This window comes from Barbus barbus, assembly GCF_936440315.1.
Source record: "Barbus barbus genome assembly, chromosome: 34".
In the NCBI taxonomy this organism is placed as follows: Eukaryota; Metazoa; Chordata; class Actinopteri; order Cypriniformes; family Cyprinidae; genus Barbus; species Barbus barbus.
The window spans coordinates 19,889,803-19,908,476 of record NC_136762.1 but is presented as its reverse complement, the minus strand read 5'-3'; the positions used below and the strand labels follow the sequence as shown (position 1 = coordinate 19,908,476).

Below are 18,674 nucleotides of genomic sequence, written 5' to 3'. Positions count from 1 at the left end.
AGCTAAACTCTCAAGGACAGTAGGTCCCCAGGAGCAGAGTTGAAGACCTTGGGTCTAAAGTCCAAAGAATGGCAAGTTTAGGAGTCACAGACTTACCTTCCAGGTGACACGGATACTCTGAGAGGTCATTGGCTGTAAAATCACTTCCATGGGTGGCCCATCAGGAGCTGTAAAAAGAAAATCACATCACATCACAAGAATATTAAAGGGATAAAAAATGTTGTCACCTCAAAGTCATTCCAAACCTGCATGACTTTCTTTTTTTACGTGAAACACAATATGAAAAATTTTGAATGATATCCTTTTAGTTACAATGACAGGGAAGTAGTATTTTTAAGCTTCGGAAAGGGTACAAAGGCACCATAAAAGTATAATAAAAGTGTCCAATATGATTTAGATGCTATATTCCAATTATTTAAAGTCCTGTGATAGCTTAGTGTGAGAAACAGGCTGAAATTTACTAATAATCTTCCCTTCCGGTGAGCTTTCATCCACTGTGATGGAAACATTGAGTCAGTGAGAACTCAAGAACCAGATCAGTACATTCCTGTGGAAAGGATTGGCCAGGAAATTCTTCAAAAATTTATCTCTTGTGTTCCACAGAATGAAGGTGGTACAGGTTTTGAACTGCATGAGGGTGAGTAGATGATGCCAGATCAGGGTCGTGAGACGCACGGGCTTCCTCTGTGCTGATGGTCAGCTCTTTGCTGGCTTGACTGCGTCCAATCTTGTTGTAGGAGTACATGCGAATGCTGTACACGGAAGCCGGGTGGAGCTCCACTATGTTGGCCTGGTTGTTGGTGGGCGAGATCTTACGGGTGGCATGTTTCAGCTCCCATGGGTCTACGACAAGGACAAAATAACACAGATACATTACTACATCACACCTCCATCCAGGCTGTTCTGGAACATTATGTTTGTTAGCATGCAATGAGGACTGTTTACAGGTCCAATCATACGTATTCGAAAAACCAGCGATGCACTGAAAACTAGGACGATCGCAGATGTACAAACAGCATAAGGCAATACACCTGAGTCGCAACATCGCAGCAATCTGTTCACATCCCATTCATCTTCTCGCAGTCTGAGCTTATTCGCTACATATTCTTCTGACATACAAATACATATTTAATGCACGCTCACAATGTAATTCATCCAAGCTTGAAATGGAAACAAAGCAATGCCGCACCGGATTTGTTCTTGTACTCGATGTCGTAGCTAGTGATGATGCTGTTGCCATCGAACCGCTGCGTCCACCTCAGGTTCATACTGCGATCTTTGACCTCTCGAACCTCCAGCTCTGGGGGGTCAGGGGGTTCTGCCAGCAAAGCAAGTGGAAATAGACTTCAAACAGATGGAGGAGATTGAGACAGAGAGAGAGGCTGAAGAGTAAGAGGTGGCTTGGGGCCAGGAGGTAAATTATTGATTTTGTGTCTCTAGATAAAGAGTATCATGTAGGATGTGAGTGTGTTCTTCATGGCTGATTGTCTTGCCTTGCACTGTCAGCTGGATGAGCCCTCGGCCCTCGCCGTATGAGTTGATGGCGTGGCAGGAGAAAAAGACGGAATCCCCTCGCTCCGCTGGCTTCAGCTGCAGAAAGAGAGAAAGTGTTCAAGAGAAGAACTTGTTTTTCTCTTTTCCTCATTTTGAGGCCCACTTCATGTATTGTTGAACAATGTACAACCCAATGGACAAAGGTACATAGTTTGGCAATAATGCTGGATGATTGGCTTGTATGGTTTGTATTCACTAATATACAAGGCTAAAATACTTCTCTTATTCCAGCGTAATGTGTCTAAATGATAATAATAATAATAATAATAATAATAATAATATTAATAAATGCAACTTTTCATATGTAAAAAGTGCTTTGCGGGTTAAAATATATTTATAATTTATTGAAAATAATTAAACAAACAAACAAATCTATATATAAATAATAATAAAGACCAGATTATAAAACCTAAACAAATAAGCAATTCAATAAATGCTCAATTCATTTCTCAGGTCAGAATATAAACATTTCAGAGTGAGTAAACAGACAAATAAACAAATAAATGCAGCTAAATAGATTCAATGGATGGATAGATATATAGATATAAATAAATAAATAAATACATACATACATACATACATACATAAATTAATAAATACATGAATGAATGTGCTTCTCTGGTCAGAATATAAAATAGTTTTAGAGTGAGTAAACAAACAAGCAAACCACATGACCAAAAATAAAAGTAAAAAAAAAAAATGGTGAAAGATTATACTAGGAAACCTGTTTTGAAACATTTAGGCAAGCATCTGCCTTATTCAACATTTATTGAACTCCTTCACTGACAACATAGTTTATGTGTGTATGCACATGTATCTCACCTTCAGTGTGGAGATAACTTCATCGCTTTTCTCATTGGAATTGGTAGTGATGGAGTACCGAGGGTTGCGGTCAGGGTCAATAACGGTGTCACCTCGTTCCCAGCGGATGATGATGGGGTACTCACCCCGGGCAGTACAGTTTAACTCCTTGTTCTGCCCCTTTATGGCCATGGTAGTATTTGGGTGGGATGTGATCATAGCTGGAACTGCACAAAAAGAAGGTATATCAGGAAAGGAGGTAAATATGTGTGAAGGAAAAAATGAATTTAAAAAGAGGCAGAGGTCAGTGTGACTTTAACCCGACACCTGGCGTTCTTGTGACACGGGGCAGTGAGCATTAGCATGTCTCTCTTCAACTCCTCAATTACTTTTTCACACTCTCTCGCTTGCTCATTCCCCCCTGAGTAACTCTTCTCTAGCGCTACCACACACACACACACACACACACACACACACACACACACACAATATCGATCTGAAGAGGGTTCCGCTGTTTTGTTTTCATCACTTATTCATTCCCTCCCTTCCAACGAGTGAAATGGATAGAATTGAGGGAGGCAGAACAGAGGAACGATTCAATCAATAACACCAACACTGAATCAGAGAGCGCGAGAGAGAGCGAAAAGGAGACAGATCCACTGTAAAAAAAAAAAAAAAAAGTAGGATGCCGTAAACACAGAGCCGCATGATATCCACAGGCTTTGCATGAAAATTTAAAACCATGTTCTACTATCTTGTTGAATAACCACATAACTTAAGTACATTTATCCTAGAAATCCTACAGATTACTGGCCTGAGGTTACAAACAAAATAGCATTTCTTTTCTTTTTTAGTCAAGAACACTACATAACTTTTGAGGGAGGAAAAAAAAAAAAAAATTTATGTTTACATTTCGCCCCAAACTAATGATCATTGTTCAGTCATTATTATCATTATTGATCAAAGTCTATTTTAACCCAGGAAGTTTGTAGCATAGATTTTTGCATACATTGTCAGCAGACTAATGCCGTGAAATCTCATTCTCAGTAAATTGAATGGTAGTAGTTAACGTACTAAGTGATTTACATGGGTCATTCTTATTTAAGGTTTTATTTCCATTTATAATAATTATATATTTTTTTCTAACAGTTTATTAAGACATAACTTATTTTGACATGTGTCGAGTACAGTTATAAGCATATATTGGTAGTATTTATTTTAATTTTAATAAAATAATATAGTCTGGATACTATCATTTTAATTACAGTAATAAGGATATTTTAAGTATTACAGAACATTAATTTGAATGAGATTCATTTGCATTACATTAATAAGAAATTGAGATGAAAATATAAAATAAAGTAAACCAACATAAAAAATTAAGTAAAATAAAATAGGTTTTCTTTTTTCAAGTACATCTCTTAGCACATTCTTAAGATTTAACTGGGTAGAATATTCTGGGTGTTAATAAATATACCGGTGGATGAGGTTTGTTTAAATGTGGTCAGGACTGTAACTGTAACTGCCTAGGGCAGTGTTGCGTGTAAGGGAGTTTTCTGCACTCTACATTATGTGAAGGATCAATAATATGGATTTGGACAGAACAGATCGTGTGTCCGATTTAACGATCAGTCATGAGATAGCCTTACGGATTCGTTGTAATGTTCTATTAATCTAAATGAGCTGAGCACACTTGAATCTGTTGTTTTGGTATTCTTATTGAGAGCTGCTCTCTCTCTCTCTCTTACACACACACACACACACACACAAGCAGTAACTCCTGGCAATTCTAGCTACTATATAAAAAAAGTCAAAGGCTTCTTGTATTTCTTTCCTCAGTGTGACTGATATATCATAAACTGGGTCATTAGTTTGAGTGACAAAGTGTGACAGGTGCAGGTGTGTGTGCGCCTGTGTGTGTGTGTGGAGGTGGTGTTGTGTGTCCACTCAAGCGTCTCGAACCCTTCCCGCAGGCATCAGTCTGAGACGTGAAAGCCCATCTGAGGGCCGTTCTTAAACAAAGACCTCAGACACACACCATCGCAAACCATCCCAAAGGCTGCAGGTCAAATCGCATCCAAGACATCCTCAAATCTACTGTGACTGGAATTCAAATATATGGCTTTATTTGTATGTCATGGTTTAATGAGAGATTTAACTATTATGAAATTTCTGATATTCAACAGCTATGCCCTGAAACCTGTCTACCTAGAGAACATGTCTAGCCATAAATTAGGCAGCCTCCTAAGGACCCTAGTTTAGGTCAAAAGCAGTACTGTATGCATCCTTCACAAGTGAGAAAATCTCAGAATTTGTATCCAAGATTTGGGGACATTCAAATTTCATAATATGTATACTCTGAAAACTATTTATAATTTGAAATATTTAAACAGTTTTGAAATCTTGAATTTCATCCAGTATTTTTTTTTTTTTTTTTTACAGTTTAGAAATTATTGAGACTTGAGCTTAGTAAAATATTAATGTCAAAATCTATACATTTTTAATGTAAAAGTCAGTATGATAATTTGTAACTTGTGAATGTTCAAGGCTCTTGGGATCAGTCGTTTCACGTTATTTTAGTCTTTACAAAAACAGTCTGTTAAATGACTAGTTCACTTCAGTTTATTCACCCAAATGTCATCCAAGATGTTCATGTCTTTCATTCTTCAGTCCAAAAGAAATTATGTTTTTTTAGGAAAACATTCCAGGAGTTTTCTCTATATAATGAACTTTATCAGACACCAATGGATTAAAGGATCCAAATTGCAGTTTCAGTGCAGCTTTAAATGGCGCTACATGATCTCAGCAGAGGAATAAGGATGGGTTTGGATGGGTTATCTAGCAAAACGATCTGACATTTTCTAAATAAAAATGTATATAATTTTTAACCACAAATGCTCGTCTTGCACTAGCTCTGTGATGTGCATGCATGACTTTACTCATTACGTATTGCATTCCAAATTCTGGAATGTTTTTCTAAAAAACCTTGATTTCAACTGAAGAAAGAATGACATGAACATCCTGGATGACATGGGGGTGAGTAAATTATCAGAAAAATTTCATTCTGAGAGTGAACTAATCCTTGTAAACTGCTTGATGTTGCAAACTGGTGTTTGTTGTCATGTGATATTAATTTATTATCATAATCATAAACACAAAAGCGCAAGCTGCACTTTCTTTTTACTTTCTTCCTTTACATCATACTAGTGTTTTTGGTTCTTAATTTTGTCTACATGTACTTTTTATTTATTTATTTTTAATTTTTTGGTTTGAATCAATGTTGTAATGTTGTGATTTATTTCTGAATTGTTTGGTTCATGGCTTCAGTTCACTGCTGTGTGTTTGCACTTTGGATGGGTTAAAATGCAGAGCACGAATTCTGAGTATGGGTCACCATACTTGGCCATATGTCACTTCACTTTCACTTTCAGAATTCTTTATAGAAGAACTTCTTTGGAAGAAATGAATTGGAAAATTTACTTTTGAACCAAAATAAATGTGGCCAATCACTGTTGCAGTCTGTTGTAATTTGCAATGGTTGTAACTTGAATTTGGCATATCACGTGTCTCAGGTAAGGAGTGCTATTTGCATACACAACCATTAACAGAGTTTCTGCCAATGAAGAGAGTTTTAAAACCATTACTTGTGAAGATCCATGATGGTTAAGATGCATGTTTAGGAAATAATGCCTACGTAGACATTGAGGCAGCTCACTATGGGTTGGAACAGAGCTGATGTCATTACTGCAGGTGTATACACACATAATGATTCTTTAGATTATTAAAATGTTCTTTAAGAATAAATGGTTCTTTTAAGAACTATTCACTGAGAGCCTCTTTGTGGAACCAAAAATGGTTCTATCTATCGCATCACTGTGAAAACCCCTTTTTAGAACCTTTATTTTTAAGAGTGTAGATGCACATGAGAGCCTGACATACTTTTAACAGTGAGCATCATGCTCTTGCTGATGTCGGACCCTACTCCATTGCTGGCCTGACACAAGTAGTATCCCCGGTCCTCCTCTAAAACATGGCGGATCAGCAGAGATCCGTTGGACAGGATCTGGATGCGACCTGTCAGTGGAACTGGATGGTACTGCTGGGGGTTCCCTATACCTTCAGAATTAAGATGAAGACAGGTTTGTTTGTGGCTCATCAACATTTGAAATTGATGTTTCAGAAATGCAGTGACAAAAGATATTACCTTTGGCATGCTTCCAGACAACTTTGGGAGGAGGGTACCCTTCCACAGAGCAGTTCAGAACTTCTGACTTGCCGTAGATCCCATCTTGGTTATTGGGCTGAACCCGAAAACCAGGGGGAACTACAACAAAGAACATACACAGTTTCAGAAGAGGAGATACCAATAAATTGATTTGGCAAGTAGGACGTGTTGTTGGTCCCATCCCTATCCCCAATCTTAACCCCAAACCTAAACTAAGTAAATAGGGACTTTCGCACCGCGTAATTCTAGGAACTAGCCAGGATTGTGGTTCCTAGAGGACCAATTTCCCCCTCGGCCTGTTTTCCTGGTTGCATTCACACCAGCAGCTGGAACTCTGAAGCGGGCAAAAGCGATGTTTTATTTGCGGCATTTATGAACATCAACAACTGGTGAATGGAGGAGTCCATGATCAGAGCTGTTTTTGTTGTGTGCCGTGGGTTTCGTGATAACAGAGATGGAATGTAAACTATTTATGCGATTAAAAGAGCACGGAAATCTGACTAAATCTCCTATGACAGCTTGTAGTGTTACATATCATTGAGGCTGAGAAAAGAACACAGCACTGCAGACAACAGGTAGCTATATGCTGTTATCGATTTTTTCATGTTTGTGGAGTAGATATTTTTACACTGCTTTTTGAAAATGCCGGGTAGCTGATTTTTCGTATGTGTTTGGCCAATCTGCGTACACTTATGGCACTGATAGTTCCTATAGAACTCTTTTAGACCCTATTCTGAAGTAGGAGCTTACTTTGTTCCCCCAAACGGTTCCCAGAACTAAATACATTACTAGTTCCTGCGGTGTGAACACGCCAAAAAAGCGGGTACTTCTGCCAATAGTTCTAGGAACTATGAAAAGTTTCCTCATGTGCGATCTGGTCCAGAAATGGTTCTAATCGGTGAAACCATGCTGAGATTCCCATACTCCATTGCCATAAAACCCTCACTCTCTTGCTCACCTGTTACTATGAGTTGTCTCTCTGAACTGACAGTTGCTGCATCATTGCTGGCAATACAGGTGTAGTTTCCATTGTGCTCCAATGAAACTTTGGAGATCTGAAGGGAGCTCATGAACTCCTTGGTTTCGATGGTGACTCCTGATGTTCCTGACACGATCTCCTGCCCGTCCTTCCTCCAGGTGATCCGGATTGGCATGTCTCCGGAGGACACCACGCAAGCTATGTACATCAGCTTACCGATGGAGGTGGGAGGGAAGTCAAAGGGCTGGATGAGGGGAGGAACTGATGGAGGAAAAGAGCAAGAGATCTTCAGTATCAACCACTTCATGATCTCCAGTGTTGTACTGACCCCCGTCACCCTCCAAAAATGCACACACGCATACACACTCACACATCCCACCCCTCCAGCCCATAATAGCTGCTCTAATTAGAGCCCAATTGGCATGGGGAATAATGGCATTGCCATGGAAACAGAGGTGGGGGCTTCATCTGAGACATCTGGGGGATTTAATCTGGGGCTCGTTAAAATTCAGCTAATTAAATCAGAGACATGACAAGACAAGCAGCACACTATACTGACTTCACACTGGAGTCAGTGTTCTGTTGTACTGATACACACATACACACACACATTCATGCAAACGCACACACTAGACCTAGCTGTCTTTGTACCAGGAGCTGTAGCCCCTTGTATGGAGACACATGGTGAAGTAAAGATTCAAGACCCAACATCAGAGCGACCTCCCATTCATTTACATTTAACATACTGAAAATAACACCCCCACACACATATGCATGCTAAGTACACTGGGTAATTGATGAATGGTTGTAATGCTGCAGAAGGCATGTAATCCTGTTAATCAGAGGCTATTAGTGATGTGCTTTCTCTCAGGGTCTTTGTGCCAGCGGAGGGGAAAGACCATCCTCAACCTTCACCAACCGCCTACAGCTTAAATATACTTGTTTGAAGGCAACACACACTCCATTTACCAAAACACACCCACTCTGCCACAATAAACTACTACGCTTTTCTTTTCAGAAGAAATGTAAAAAATTAAGTACTGTACAGTGGGCATCCTTTTTTGTAAATGATTATTAAAGCAGCATGTTTTCAAGGAATGCCAAACCTCAAATGGAGGGTTGTTTTGTTTTTGGAAATCCTCCATAAAATCAAGATACCCTGCTGACTAGGCTCAAGTCCAAAAATCCTCTCAGGGTGGCCTCTTCACACCAAATCCAATGTTACTAAATGGCATTAAAAAATTAAGTATTTACAATTTTCACACTAAAACAATTTGCTCGCTGAATTTTCTCATTTGATGTGGATGCCTTAAGTAAATGTTCGGCATATGAACAATTACAAAAAAGGACCTAAGTCACCAAGGTTATTATAGTTAACTATGTAAACATTTAACAAAAGCTGCTGTGTTTAGGACAAAAACATGGCAAAATGATTAAAAATTCAACTAAAATTAAAATGAGAACAGAAAATATATAATACAAATTATATGAATAAAAATATAATGCTCAATCTCAATACTACAATAACACTGTACCTTACAAAATGCAAATAAATAAAACAATACAAATGGATATAGTTAAATGGATATTTCAGACTTAGCATGAAAGGCATTGTTTAGTTACTTTAGATCTATTTCAAACTTAATCCACTGTGACTAAACAATGCATAAAAATATCCAGTATGCAAACACAATATTTCACACAAAGATTGCACCCATGTCTGATGAAAACTAAATTCATGAGAAAATGTTCACAAAAATATTCACAATAAATCCAGTGTGACTAACTGATATCAATACATCACATTTTTGTTAAAACTATTTACAAGACTGGTGTGAATTGTATGTATTCTCTTGAAAAATAAAATAAAATAAAATAAATAACTAATTTTGACATATTGACATACTAACCAACCAGTAAATAAATAAGTAAATAACATATATTTGATGATTATATTTCTAACTTGGTATAAAGGATTTCATGCTAAATCCAAAATGATGAATCAACACTAATTTTAGGTATTTTAAATATATATTTTTTTCTGCTTAGAAACCTGTGTATAAACAGCCCCAAATCAAATGTAGAGGGAATTTTTTATTTTTTTTTATCTTGTGACTTGTGCCTGCTTGTGGCTTTTTCAAGGGGCCAAAAACATCCCCCAAATCATTAGCAGTAATAACTAACCTTTGACTGTGACATAGACAGTCTGGCTAATGGAGAGCTGGGGTTGGATGAGCACGCTGCACAGATACGCCCCCTCATCCGCACCCTTCTGCACATCGCTCAACTTCAGAGTGCCGTTCTCATACACCACCTGACGATGGTTGTCTGGTAACGGCGTTGTCCCGTCTTTAAACCACTTGATGGAGTAATAGGGGTAGCCAATCACACGACAGTTAATGAAAGTGTTGCGACCGGCCACAGCTGTGATATTCCGCATGGCCCGGATACTGGGAGGACCTGCAAGAGATAGAAAAGAAAGAGAAAGAAAGAGAGAGAGGGGGGAAAACGGAGAAAGACAAAACAAAGAGGGAGAATGTGCCAGGTAGAAAAGGGTAAAAGAGTGAATGAGAGGGAGATGGGAGACCAGGTTTTGCACGGGTATTTGGGGTAAAGATGGGAGAAATGTGGGCAGAAGAAAGGAGAAGAGCGAGTGGTGGATGGGAAGGAGGGGGTTAGAATGCTCTTGGTCTTCACAGCAGAGAATCTGGTGTAATAGGTGTGTGCATCTACTGTTTCAATGTGTCTTGTACCGTATCCTTCATCATAGCTTGGCACATAGGCACATATCGTAGAGACGAACCATGCCTTTATATAATTTCAGCAATGATTGAGGTGTGTTTCTGTACTATTAGCTTAATACGCCAAGTTAATGCATTTAATAGTAATGCAATGTGTGGTGTAATCTTAACATTAAAATACTAACATAATGTGTTTATGCAGGCAGAGTTAAAATACAACACATTTCATAGCAACCTCCCAAAACACACATTTAAAGGATTGAGGACTGCGAGAGCAGAGGCCTTAGAATTATTTTAGTGAACCTGTGCCATGCTAAATCAAAGAGCTGTGGTTGAATAGCTAAATGCTAACAGCTACTGAATAGCTTTTAACAATAAAGGCTATAATGTTGTGCTGCTTATGTAAAGTGAAAGGTGGCGTTCACACTGACAGTGAATTAAACTCACTGTACTGCCCTACTGAAACAAAATCAATAAATAAATAAATATAACTTTTCAGGTCAGGCTGGTCTATTTTGTTGGCTTTAGGGCACTTTTTAGCATTTACGTCCAGCTAAAACAGGTAAACACCAGGTTAGCTAGGCTAGGAGATTAGCTAAACCAGCTTCAACCAATTTAAGCCGGCAAAACATCTTATGCAGAAAATCTAGTTCATGCATTCATGACCTCTAGACTGGACTATTGTAATGCACTACCGAGTGGTTGTCCTGCATCTTCAATAAACAAGCTACAGTTAATCCAAAATGCATCTGCTAGAGTTCTTACCAGGTCAAAAAAATATGATTATACCACCCCAATTTTACAGTCTCTACACCGGCTACCTAATAAATTCTGTATCGATTACAAATAATTGCTACTTACTTAGGCCCCAAATTGTTTAGCTCTAGTGTACTTCTATAACTAGTCTTCTATCATGCAAACGATCCATCCCATTGTTTAAGGTTGAAAAACTGTACATTTCTGCCATATGGACATTGCTTTGACATAGTCACCTCTCAAAACAAATTAGAGACTTGCATCTCATGTAAAGCATATGATATGCACTATACGAAATGCACTATAAAATTAAACTTGATTTGAATTAAACTGAACCATAGGCTTGTTTTGATTGCTAGTATGCATTCCTGCTAATGTGAGCGCCACTGTCTGGTAGTCGCTGTGGAATTGCATAAAGTTTGCTCAGATTTGTTGCAAATTTTGGTCTCGTAACGTAACCAACTATGACTGCAACTTGCTTTGTTGCTGCAATCGCTGTCAGTGGGAATGCCCTTTAATGTGATTAGAGTATGTTAACAGCTTCTGGTTCTTTCTAGCATAACCAGTCATTGCTGAATTTGAAAAGGTTAGTAATGACTGATTCGTGTTTGTTTTGTATTCTTTTCTTTGTTTTGGCAAAAAGAGAAGGCTGACTTCTTCAGGACTCTGCTCTCAGATCACACACGAGGATGGAGGGGTGTACGAAACAAATGGATGGTGGGACACTGTGAAGATTTGAATGGCCGATGCCTGAAGATGCAGAAAAAAAGAAACAAAGAGTCTGAATTGAGACAAGGTGGCTTAGGAGTAAAAAATCAGAGGAACCAGAAGAACGAAAAGACGTACTGTAGAAGGACATTTTTTTGCCTCAAAATGGAGGGCGGATCGGTTTATAAATCGTCAATGGGGCATATGTAGATTTTATGCTCACAAATATTCTCATCCTCTCTAACATCCCACTCCTCATCGTCGTATCTCTCTCTTTTCTTCTGTTGCTCTCTCTCCCTTTCTCTCAGCTCAGCGTGCGTTGTGCTTTGAAGTCACCGCTCTGACAAGTCAACCCTGATGTATTATTCAAGGAGACTGTCGCACAGTATCCCTCTTCTCTCTTCTTCACAGTTATTCTCTGGCTGTCTTTCTATTTCTCTATTTTTCTTTTGTTCTCAAACATAATATACGAATGTATGAACTTGGATAAGGATCCGGACAGGAACTGAGCACCGCTATTGTGCTGTTCACAGGAAGAATGGGGCCTGATTGTTCACGGGTGTCTGTGTTTAAATATTGTGTTGTGAAACGATCATCTCAAGAATAAATGCGTGTGTGTGATATGGATAGGGTGTGTGTGAAAGTCAATGCTGTCGGTTTTCATGAACATACTGTGGTCAGAGTGTATTAGTCAGGCAGTTGTGTTTTAAGACTCTATGAGTGTGTCCATGAGCGTTGGTATCATTCGGCTCCCTGGCACAGGGGCTCATTCTCACTGCAATGATTGTTCTGACATGTCTCCTTAAAGCAGACAGATATGTCATAACTGAACATTTCAGAGAGCGATAGAGAGGAAGAGAGGGTGAATTCAACAGGCCTGTCAACACAACTCAACATCACTCTTAGTCTGAGGCTCAGACTTTATTTATCTAGGTAATTATCTCAGAATTTATCTAGGTAATCATGAGCAGAACTTTGAATTCCACTTTGTAAAATAATCATTACTCATTACTAATCTAAAGATTGAAAAATCATAGAGTCTATGTACATTTGCCACTGTTTGTCTTGGAATTTCCATGCTATTACTTAACATTTGCATGAAATTCCCCCATCTACTTTGTAAATGCATGTTATAGGTCATTCTGTAAATGATTCATCCCCAAAAATGTGATAATTCGTCACAACTTGATTTTCTGGGGAAACGGCAGACTTCTCTCTTGTGATGTCTCAACATCATTTAGTCCGCTTAAACAGCATCCAACCACAACTGACTACACGTTTTCATTCAATTTTGAGTAAAATGGCCACATATCAAAATCCTAACAATGACCGATGGATAAAATCAAGTGCCTGGTCTACATACTTTTTCAATAATCCATACGGAATTAGAGAGAGAAAAAAAGAAATCACAATATATCATATTACAGAAGAAAAAATTTAAAGTTCCTTCAATTTCATCGCTACTGTTTTTCCCACAGGCCTTTTATTATGGTGTCTTCTAATTTTCTATCTTCTAAAAGGAGCTGTGGTCAGTCACATTTCGTGTTTGTCCACTCTGAGCTGCTTCTCTGTTTGTGTCCTCTTCTCTTGTCTCTGCTCCACTTCTCTCCTTTGAGTTTTTCGTCACCTTTCTATCCTTCTCTCATCTTCTTTGAGATTTTACTTTTGAGTTTTTAATTTTTTTTTTCTTCTCTCAATTCTACTCTTCTCTACTGTTTCAACTTGTGTTCTTTTCTCTCAGTCAGGTTTCTTAGCTGACATGTCTCTTTTCTCTTTGGCTTGATGGCGTCTCCCTGCTGCCAGATCTCCACTCTGTCCCAGAACAGCCAGGACACCACACGTGTGCCAGCCAGCCAGCGACATCGAAACAGAGACACCGTGTATGTGTGAAAGAGAGGAACAAAGACTCAGCAGATGGAGAGACAAACAGGAGAAGTGGAAAGATACCGACAACACAAATGGATGATCTGACAGTGGAAAGAATGAGAAAACGCACAGGTGACAGCACTGTGATGAACAAACAACATAAGACGCTCCACCCACACACATACACCCACCCCACCCACGCACATACACAATGACACTTGAGTTGATAGGAAGCGATGATGTCTGGACTTGAGATGAGGTGGAGGAGTTCAGGGGTCAAGGGTTGGGGAGGTGGCGGGTTATAACCCTAAACGTCTGAGATTGAAAAGTAGACAGGCACCTCTTACGTTTATGCGCGCTTGGTACTCGGCGCTACCGGCCGAGTTGCGTGCGGCGCAGCGGTACACGCCCCCGTCGCGGATCTGGGGGTTGGTGACGTTGACGTGCGAGACAGTGGAGCCGTCGGAGAGCGTGTACTGGCTGGCCCGGTGCGCCGAGTCCCGCGCTACCGGCTCATCGTCCAGCGTCCAGGTGATGGTGGGGGGTGGAGCGCCTTTGGCCGCGCACATGAGAGAGAAGGGCTCGCCCGGGGCTACTACGCGCTCACTGAAAGACGAGACAATCCGTGGGGTGCCGTCTGACAGGAAAAAGAGAGCGGAATACAGATAGAAGACTTCAGAATCTTTGAATGGTGCACTGCTGAAATGTTTATTTCATAAGAACAGCTCAATTTTCAAAAGAGGTACATTTTATGCCACTAATGTTGTCTTGCCTCTGAATGACACTGTTGAGTGTGGTTGAATATAATTAATAATAAACAGAATTCTTGAATATTTTGTCTGAAGTTCATTTAATTGCTTGCAATAAATTTAATCTGTAAAACCACAAAAGGCAAGTTAACTTATTCCAGAAGTATACAAACTGGGGACCCCTGCATAAGGGTGTTTGAGGGTCCGTGGATAATTTCAGCGAAATAAAAGTAAATAAATAAAACACATACTATTTATCAAATTATTACTGTTTGATCCTGCTCTCTAAAACTGTCACAAATTAATTGAGCGCAATTATTTTATTCTGTTAGCCCTAATTTTTAATAGTCATATATTTTGAAATAATTTTGAAAATTGCTTTTTTGCTGCAAATCACGGTCAGTATGAATACCCATTAATCATTTTTCATTTCTGTTGCTTGGTTTCTATTATGTACAGCATATTAAACACCAAATATATTCTGCTGTTGCTTCGTGCAGTGTTTCACATTCATTAAAGGGATAGTTCACCCAAAAATGAAAATTAGCCCATGTTTTACTCACCCTCAATGCATCCAAAGTGTATATGACTTTCTTTTTTCAGACGAATCCAATCAGAGTTATATTGTTCTTGCTCTTCCAAGTTTAATAATGGCATGGGCGAGTGTTTTTGTTCAACAGTCCAAAAGTCAAATAGTAGAATAAAGCGCATCCATCCATATTAAAACAACGTTTGTTTACAGGAGGAAAGGAAGCAAATTTTCCTTACTTTACCAAAGGAAAACCAGTCTCCTCTTGGCTTATATCAAAATCCGCCGACATTTTTCTTTACAAATCCTCGTTTTGTACTTCTAATTCGTAACCGGTGTTTTGTTTTGTTTTGTCGCGCTTCCGAGTTTGCCACTAATCACCGATGTGTGCGCTACGTCCACATCCTATGTCCTACATCATCTGCCGGAATGACTTCCGCATATGACAGTTAGCCGAAGTGAAAGAAAGATGTTTATATCATTTTAAATATGGATATTGTTCTTACAAAAACACATTGATTTGCTACAGGAGGCCTTTGTTCACCCCCAGAGCCATGTGAGGCACGTTTTAATTTGGAGGGATGCGCTTTATTTGACTACTTTTGGACTGTTGAACAAAAATGCCCGCCTATGCCATTATAAAGCTTGGAAGAGCAAGGACAATATTTAATACAACTCTGACTGGATTCATCTGAAAGAAGAAAGTCATATACACCTAGAATGCCTCGAGGATGAGAAAAACTGACTAATTTTCATTTTTGGGTGAACTAACCCTTTAAGGACAGAAAAATTACCTGTTACTGAAAAAAAATCTTGTAGTGCTTGTGTAGGACACAGTGTAACTTGCTTAAAATTCATAGTAATCTAAATTTGGAACTTTGATGTCCAAAAATAAATGTACACTACAGAGTTGGAATCAGTACCACAACCTTCAGCGCTATCCCATTATCCACTTTTTCCACTCACCCTCAAGCAGTATGATGGAGAAGTCCTGTGCGGTCTGACCCTTGCGGGTGGCGAAGCACTGATATGCCCCTGAGTGTCTTTTTTGGGCTGCCGTGATGAATAGAGTCTCGTTGTGGGCTCCCTGGATGGAGAAGTGCTGGTCAGGCACGATGGGTTCTGTGTTGCGAAACCAGGAGACAGTGAAGTGGGGCGAGCCCTGAACGGCACATGACAGAATCACTGTGCTGCTGATGCCTGTTTTCAGGTTCTTGGGAGATAATGTGACTCTCAGAGGCTCTGTGGAGAAAGAGAAAGTAAGAGTGAAAAATATTATTTGAGACTTTAAGTTTTGTCTAACAATTGGAATTATGGTAGATAGATAGATAGATAGATAGATAGATAGATAGATAGATAGATAGATAGATAGATAGATAGATAGATAGATAGAAAATGTCAGTGAGCAATAAGGCAGCTGGTGTTATGTGCTGAAGGTCTCTGTGTGTCAGGGTATGTATGCGTGTGTGCCCTCCTCCCCTCCTGTTCTGTCAGAATCTGTGTGAGCACACCAGTGTGATGTGCCCACCGGCTAAACGTCCAAATGTCCACCCCACCTCCCCTTCCTCTATTCCCCTCTTCCTCTCATATTAAGACTCCAGCCAATACCATCCTACTGGTCTAAGATCCCTCCCAAAGCCTGCTTGAAAACACACACACATTTCTGGTGGAACAGAGGTCAGACTGGAGAGGCCAGAACAGTCTTCCTTTCTTCTCATATTATTTTCTCTGCAAGTCAACAAGAAGGTGGCAGAGGCCGACCAGTGTGCCAACATCTCTTAAACCCAAATGTGCTTCTCGCTTACTCACTCCCTGGTATACTCCATTTGATATCTCCCTCTCCCTATGACACAGTTGCACAGGAGATCTGGGGCAATAGATTGGTCCTCATCCCTGTTCAGGAAGAACAACCATCCTACAGAGCTTAGTTCCAACTCCAATAAACCTGAGCCAGCTAATCAATTCCCTTGGGTTTAGTTGAAAATTGCATGTACTGTAGGTTATGTAGGTTCATTGGAGTTAGAACTAAACCTAGGAAGTTTGATCTCTTGGAACAAGGATAAGGACACCTGCCATTAGTTTTTGGTTTCTGCTTTGGGGAATAGACTAGATGGCCATGACTTTGAAGTTGGACATGTTCCTGGACCTTTTGTTAGTTCTGTAAGAACATAAAAGTCAAATAAACATAGTTATAATCATACTTTTACTGTAAGTTGAAAAGAAAGATGTTGAAGCTCCAACCAGCTCTTTTCCCATACCTAACTTAAGTACTGTTTAATAGGAATGTTGTTCCTGCACAATGATGTTGATCCAGTAATATGTCCTACTTAATGAAGTGAAATAGGTCATACAATTCTGCCAAGTAGGAAATAGATATTTAGTTGGTCCTGAAAGAAGATTCCAAGTAACGAACAAAATCCTTACTCCGATATCAGGCTCATAAGAGTGATGTTTAAGGTCTAATCACAGCCCTGTATGCCTAACCTTAAAATCCAAGTTCAAAGGAATGTGTGAACCTACAAGGACGTTGATCAAAGAACATATCTTGGCAAGGTGAAGGTAACTTGGATCTTTTGAAAAGTTTGTCTTTTTCCATCACCAGCAGTTTATTGGTGACATCTTTCTTCATTTACTCCTGTCCTATCACCAGTCCCTCTTCATGTACCTCTGCTCTTTCCCTTTTGCCCTTTATTTCTTTTCTCCTCACCGATTACATTAAGGTGTCCTGTGACCTCTTTGGAGCCGAAGCTGTTGGTGACTTCACATATGTAGTTTCCAGAGTCTTCCAGACGGAGGTCGCTGATTGTGAGGCCAGTTAGTCGCCGTGTCCAGCGGGAGTCAGCAGGAAGCGGCCTCCCATCTTTCAACCAGCGGATGGTGGGGTTGGGATAACCGGAGGCGATGCAGGGCAACTCTATGCTTCGCCCCACTTGTACTTCTCCTGACTGGAAACTGTCCATCACAGAGGGCGGGGTTTCAGTGGGGTCTAAGGACATAGAGAAAGTTCTTTAAAAAAGACCAAGCAATTCTTGCCAATTAATGTATTGTCATTTAAATACATAAGCCTTAAAGCTACAGTAGCAAAACTGCCCGATTAATGGTCAGATAAGACCATTGTAAGAACCATTGACTAACATCATAAGTAGACTTTAGGGAAAAAATATACAATTAAAATGTAGGGCACACTCTCTTTAAAAATGAATGATATAAATTAGGATCTCAATGCTATTTTTTTCAAAGAAGTGCATCCAAGACAGTAACAAATCCAATTATGAGTATATTCTTAGTGCATTAGGATTGACAAAGATGTGTCAACTGCCCAGCAAACTGATTTAAAGCCACACACTCACCCAGCACAGAGAGACGAGCCCCATTGCTCTGCCTGGTTTCTCCGCTGTACTTGTGCTTGGTGATGCAGCGGTAGGTAGAGAGGGCGTCCTCTTTCTGAACGTCAGATATGTAGAGGGCCCCATATGACGTCAGGAAAAACCTATTACCTGAAGAGAGAGGAGAAGAGGTGATATTAACATATGTACATGTATTTCAGTGGCCGACAAATAGATGATTTTCAAAAGTCCATTTAGTACCAACTTCATATGCAACTCTTCAACCACAGATCAGTTATTCTATTCAGTTAGTCACATAATCCATTATTAAACTTTTTCAAAAATGCAAAAGTTATAGCTGGGAAAAAAAAGCTGTTTTTTTACTTGTCCAATGAATTATAAATCATTCAGAAATGTGTTTATAGTCACCACATTCAAAA

The 18,674-nt window shown here is 39.5% G+C and overlaps 1 protein-coding gene across 5 annotated transcripts in view; it reads right to left on the bottom strand.

Moving 5' to 3' along the window:
* LOC306854179 (cell adhesion molecule DSCAML1-like) overlaps positions 1-18,674 on the bottom strand; it is a gene marked incomplete at its 5' end in the record, with an annotated part of 143,209 nt that overhangs the window by 31,164 nt on the left and 93,371 nt on the right. For all 5 annotated transcript variants that reach the window (XM_079391995.1, XM_079391996.1, XM_079391997.1 and 2 more), the window contains 13 exons: positions 97-167; positions 676-843; positions 1,190-1,318; positions 1,494-1,590; positions 2,377-2,582; positions 6,295-6,471; positions 6,560-6,679; positions 7,539-7,820; positions 9,744-10,019; positions 13,971-14,267; positions 15,875-16,150; positions 17,616-17,894; positions 18,259-18,405. In XM_079391995.1, coding sequence (XP_079248121.1) covers positions 97-167; positions 676-843; positions 1,190-1,318; positions 1,494-1,590; positions 2,377-2,582; positions 6,295-6,471; positions 6,560-6,679; positions 7,539-7,820; positions 9,744-10,019; positions 13,971-14,267; positions 15,875-16,150; positions 17,616-17,894; positions 18,259-18,405 — 2,525 coding nt within the window. The remainder of the gene's footprint in view (positions 1-96; positions 168-675; positions 844-1,189; positions 1,319-1,493; positions 1,591-2,376; positions 2,583-6,294; positions 6,472-6,559; positions 6,680-7,538; positions 7,821-9,743; positions 10,020-13,970; positions 14,268-15,874; positions 16,151-17,615; positions 17,895-18,258; positions 18,406-18,674) is intronic.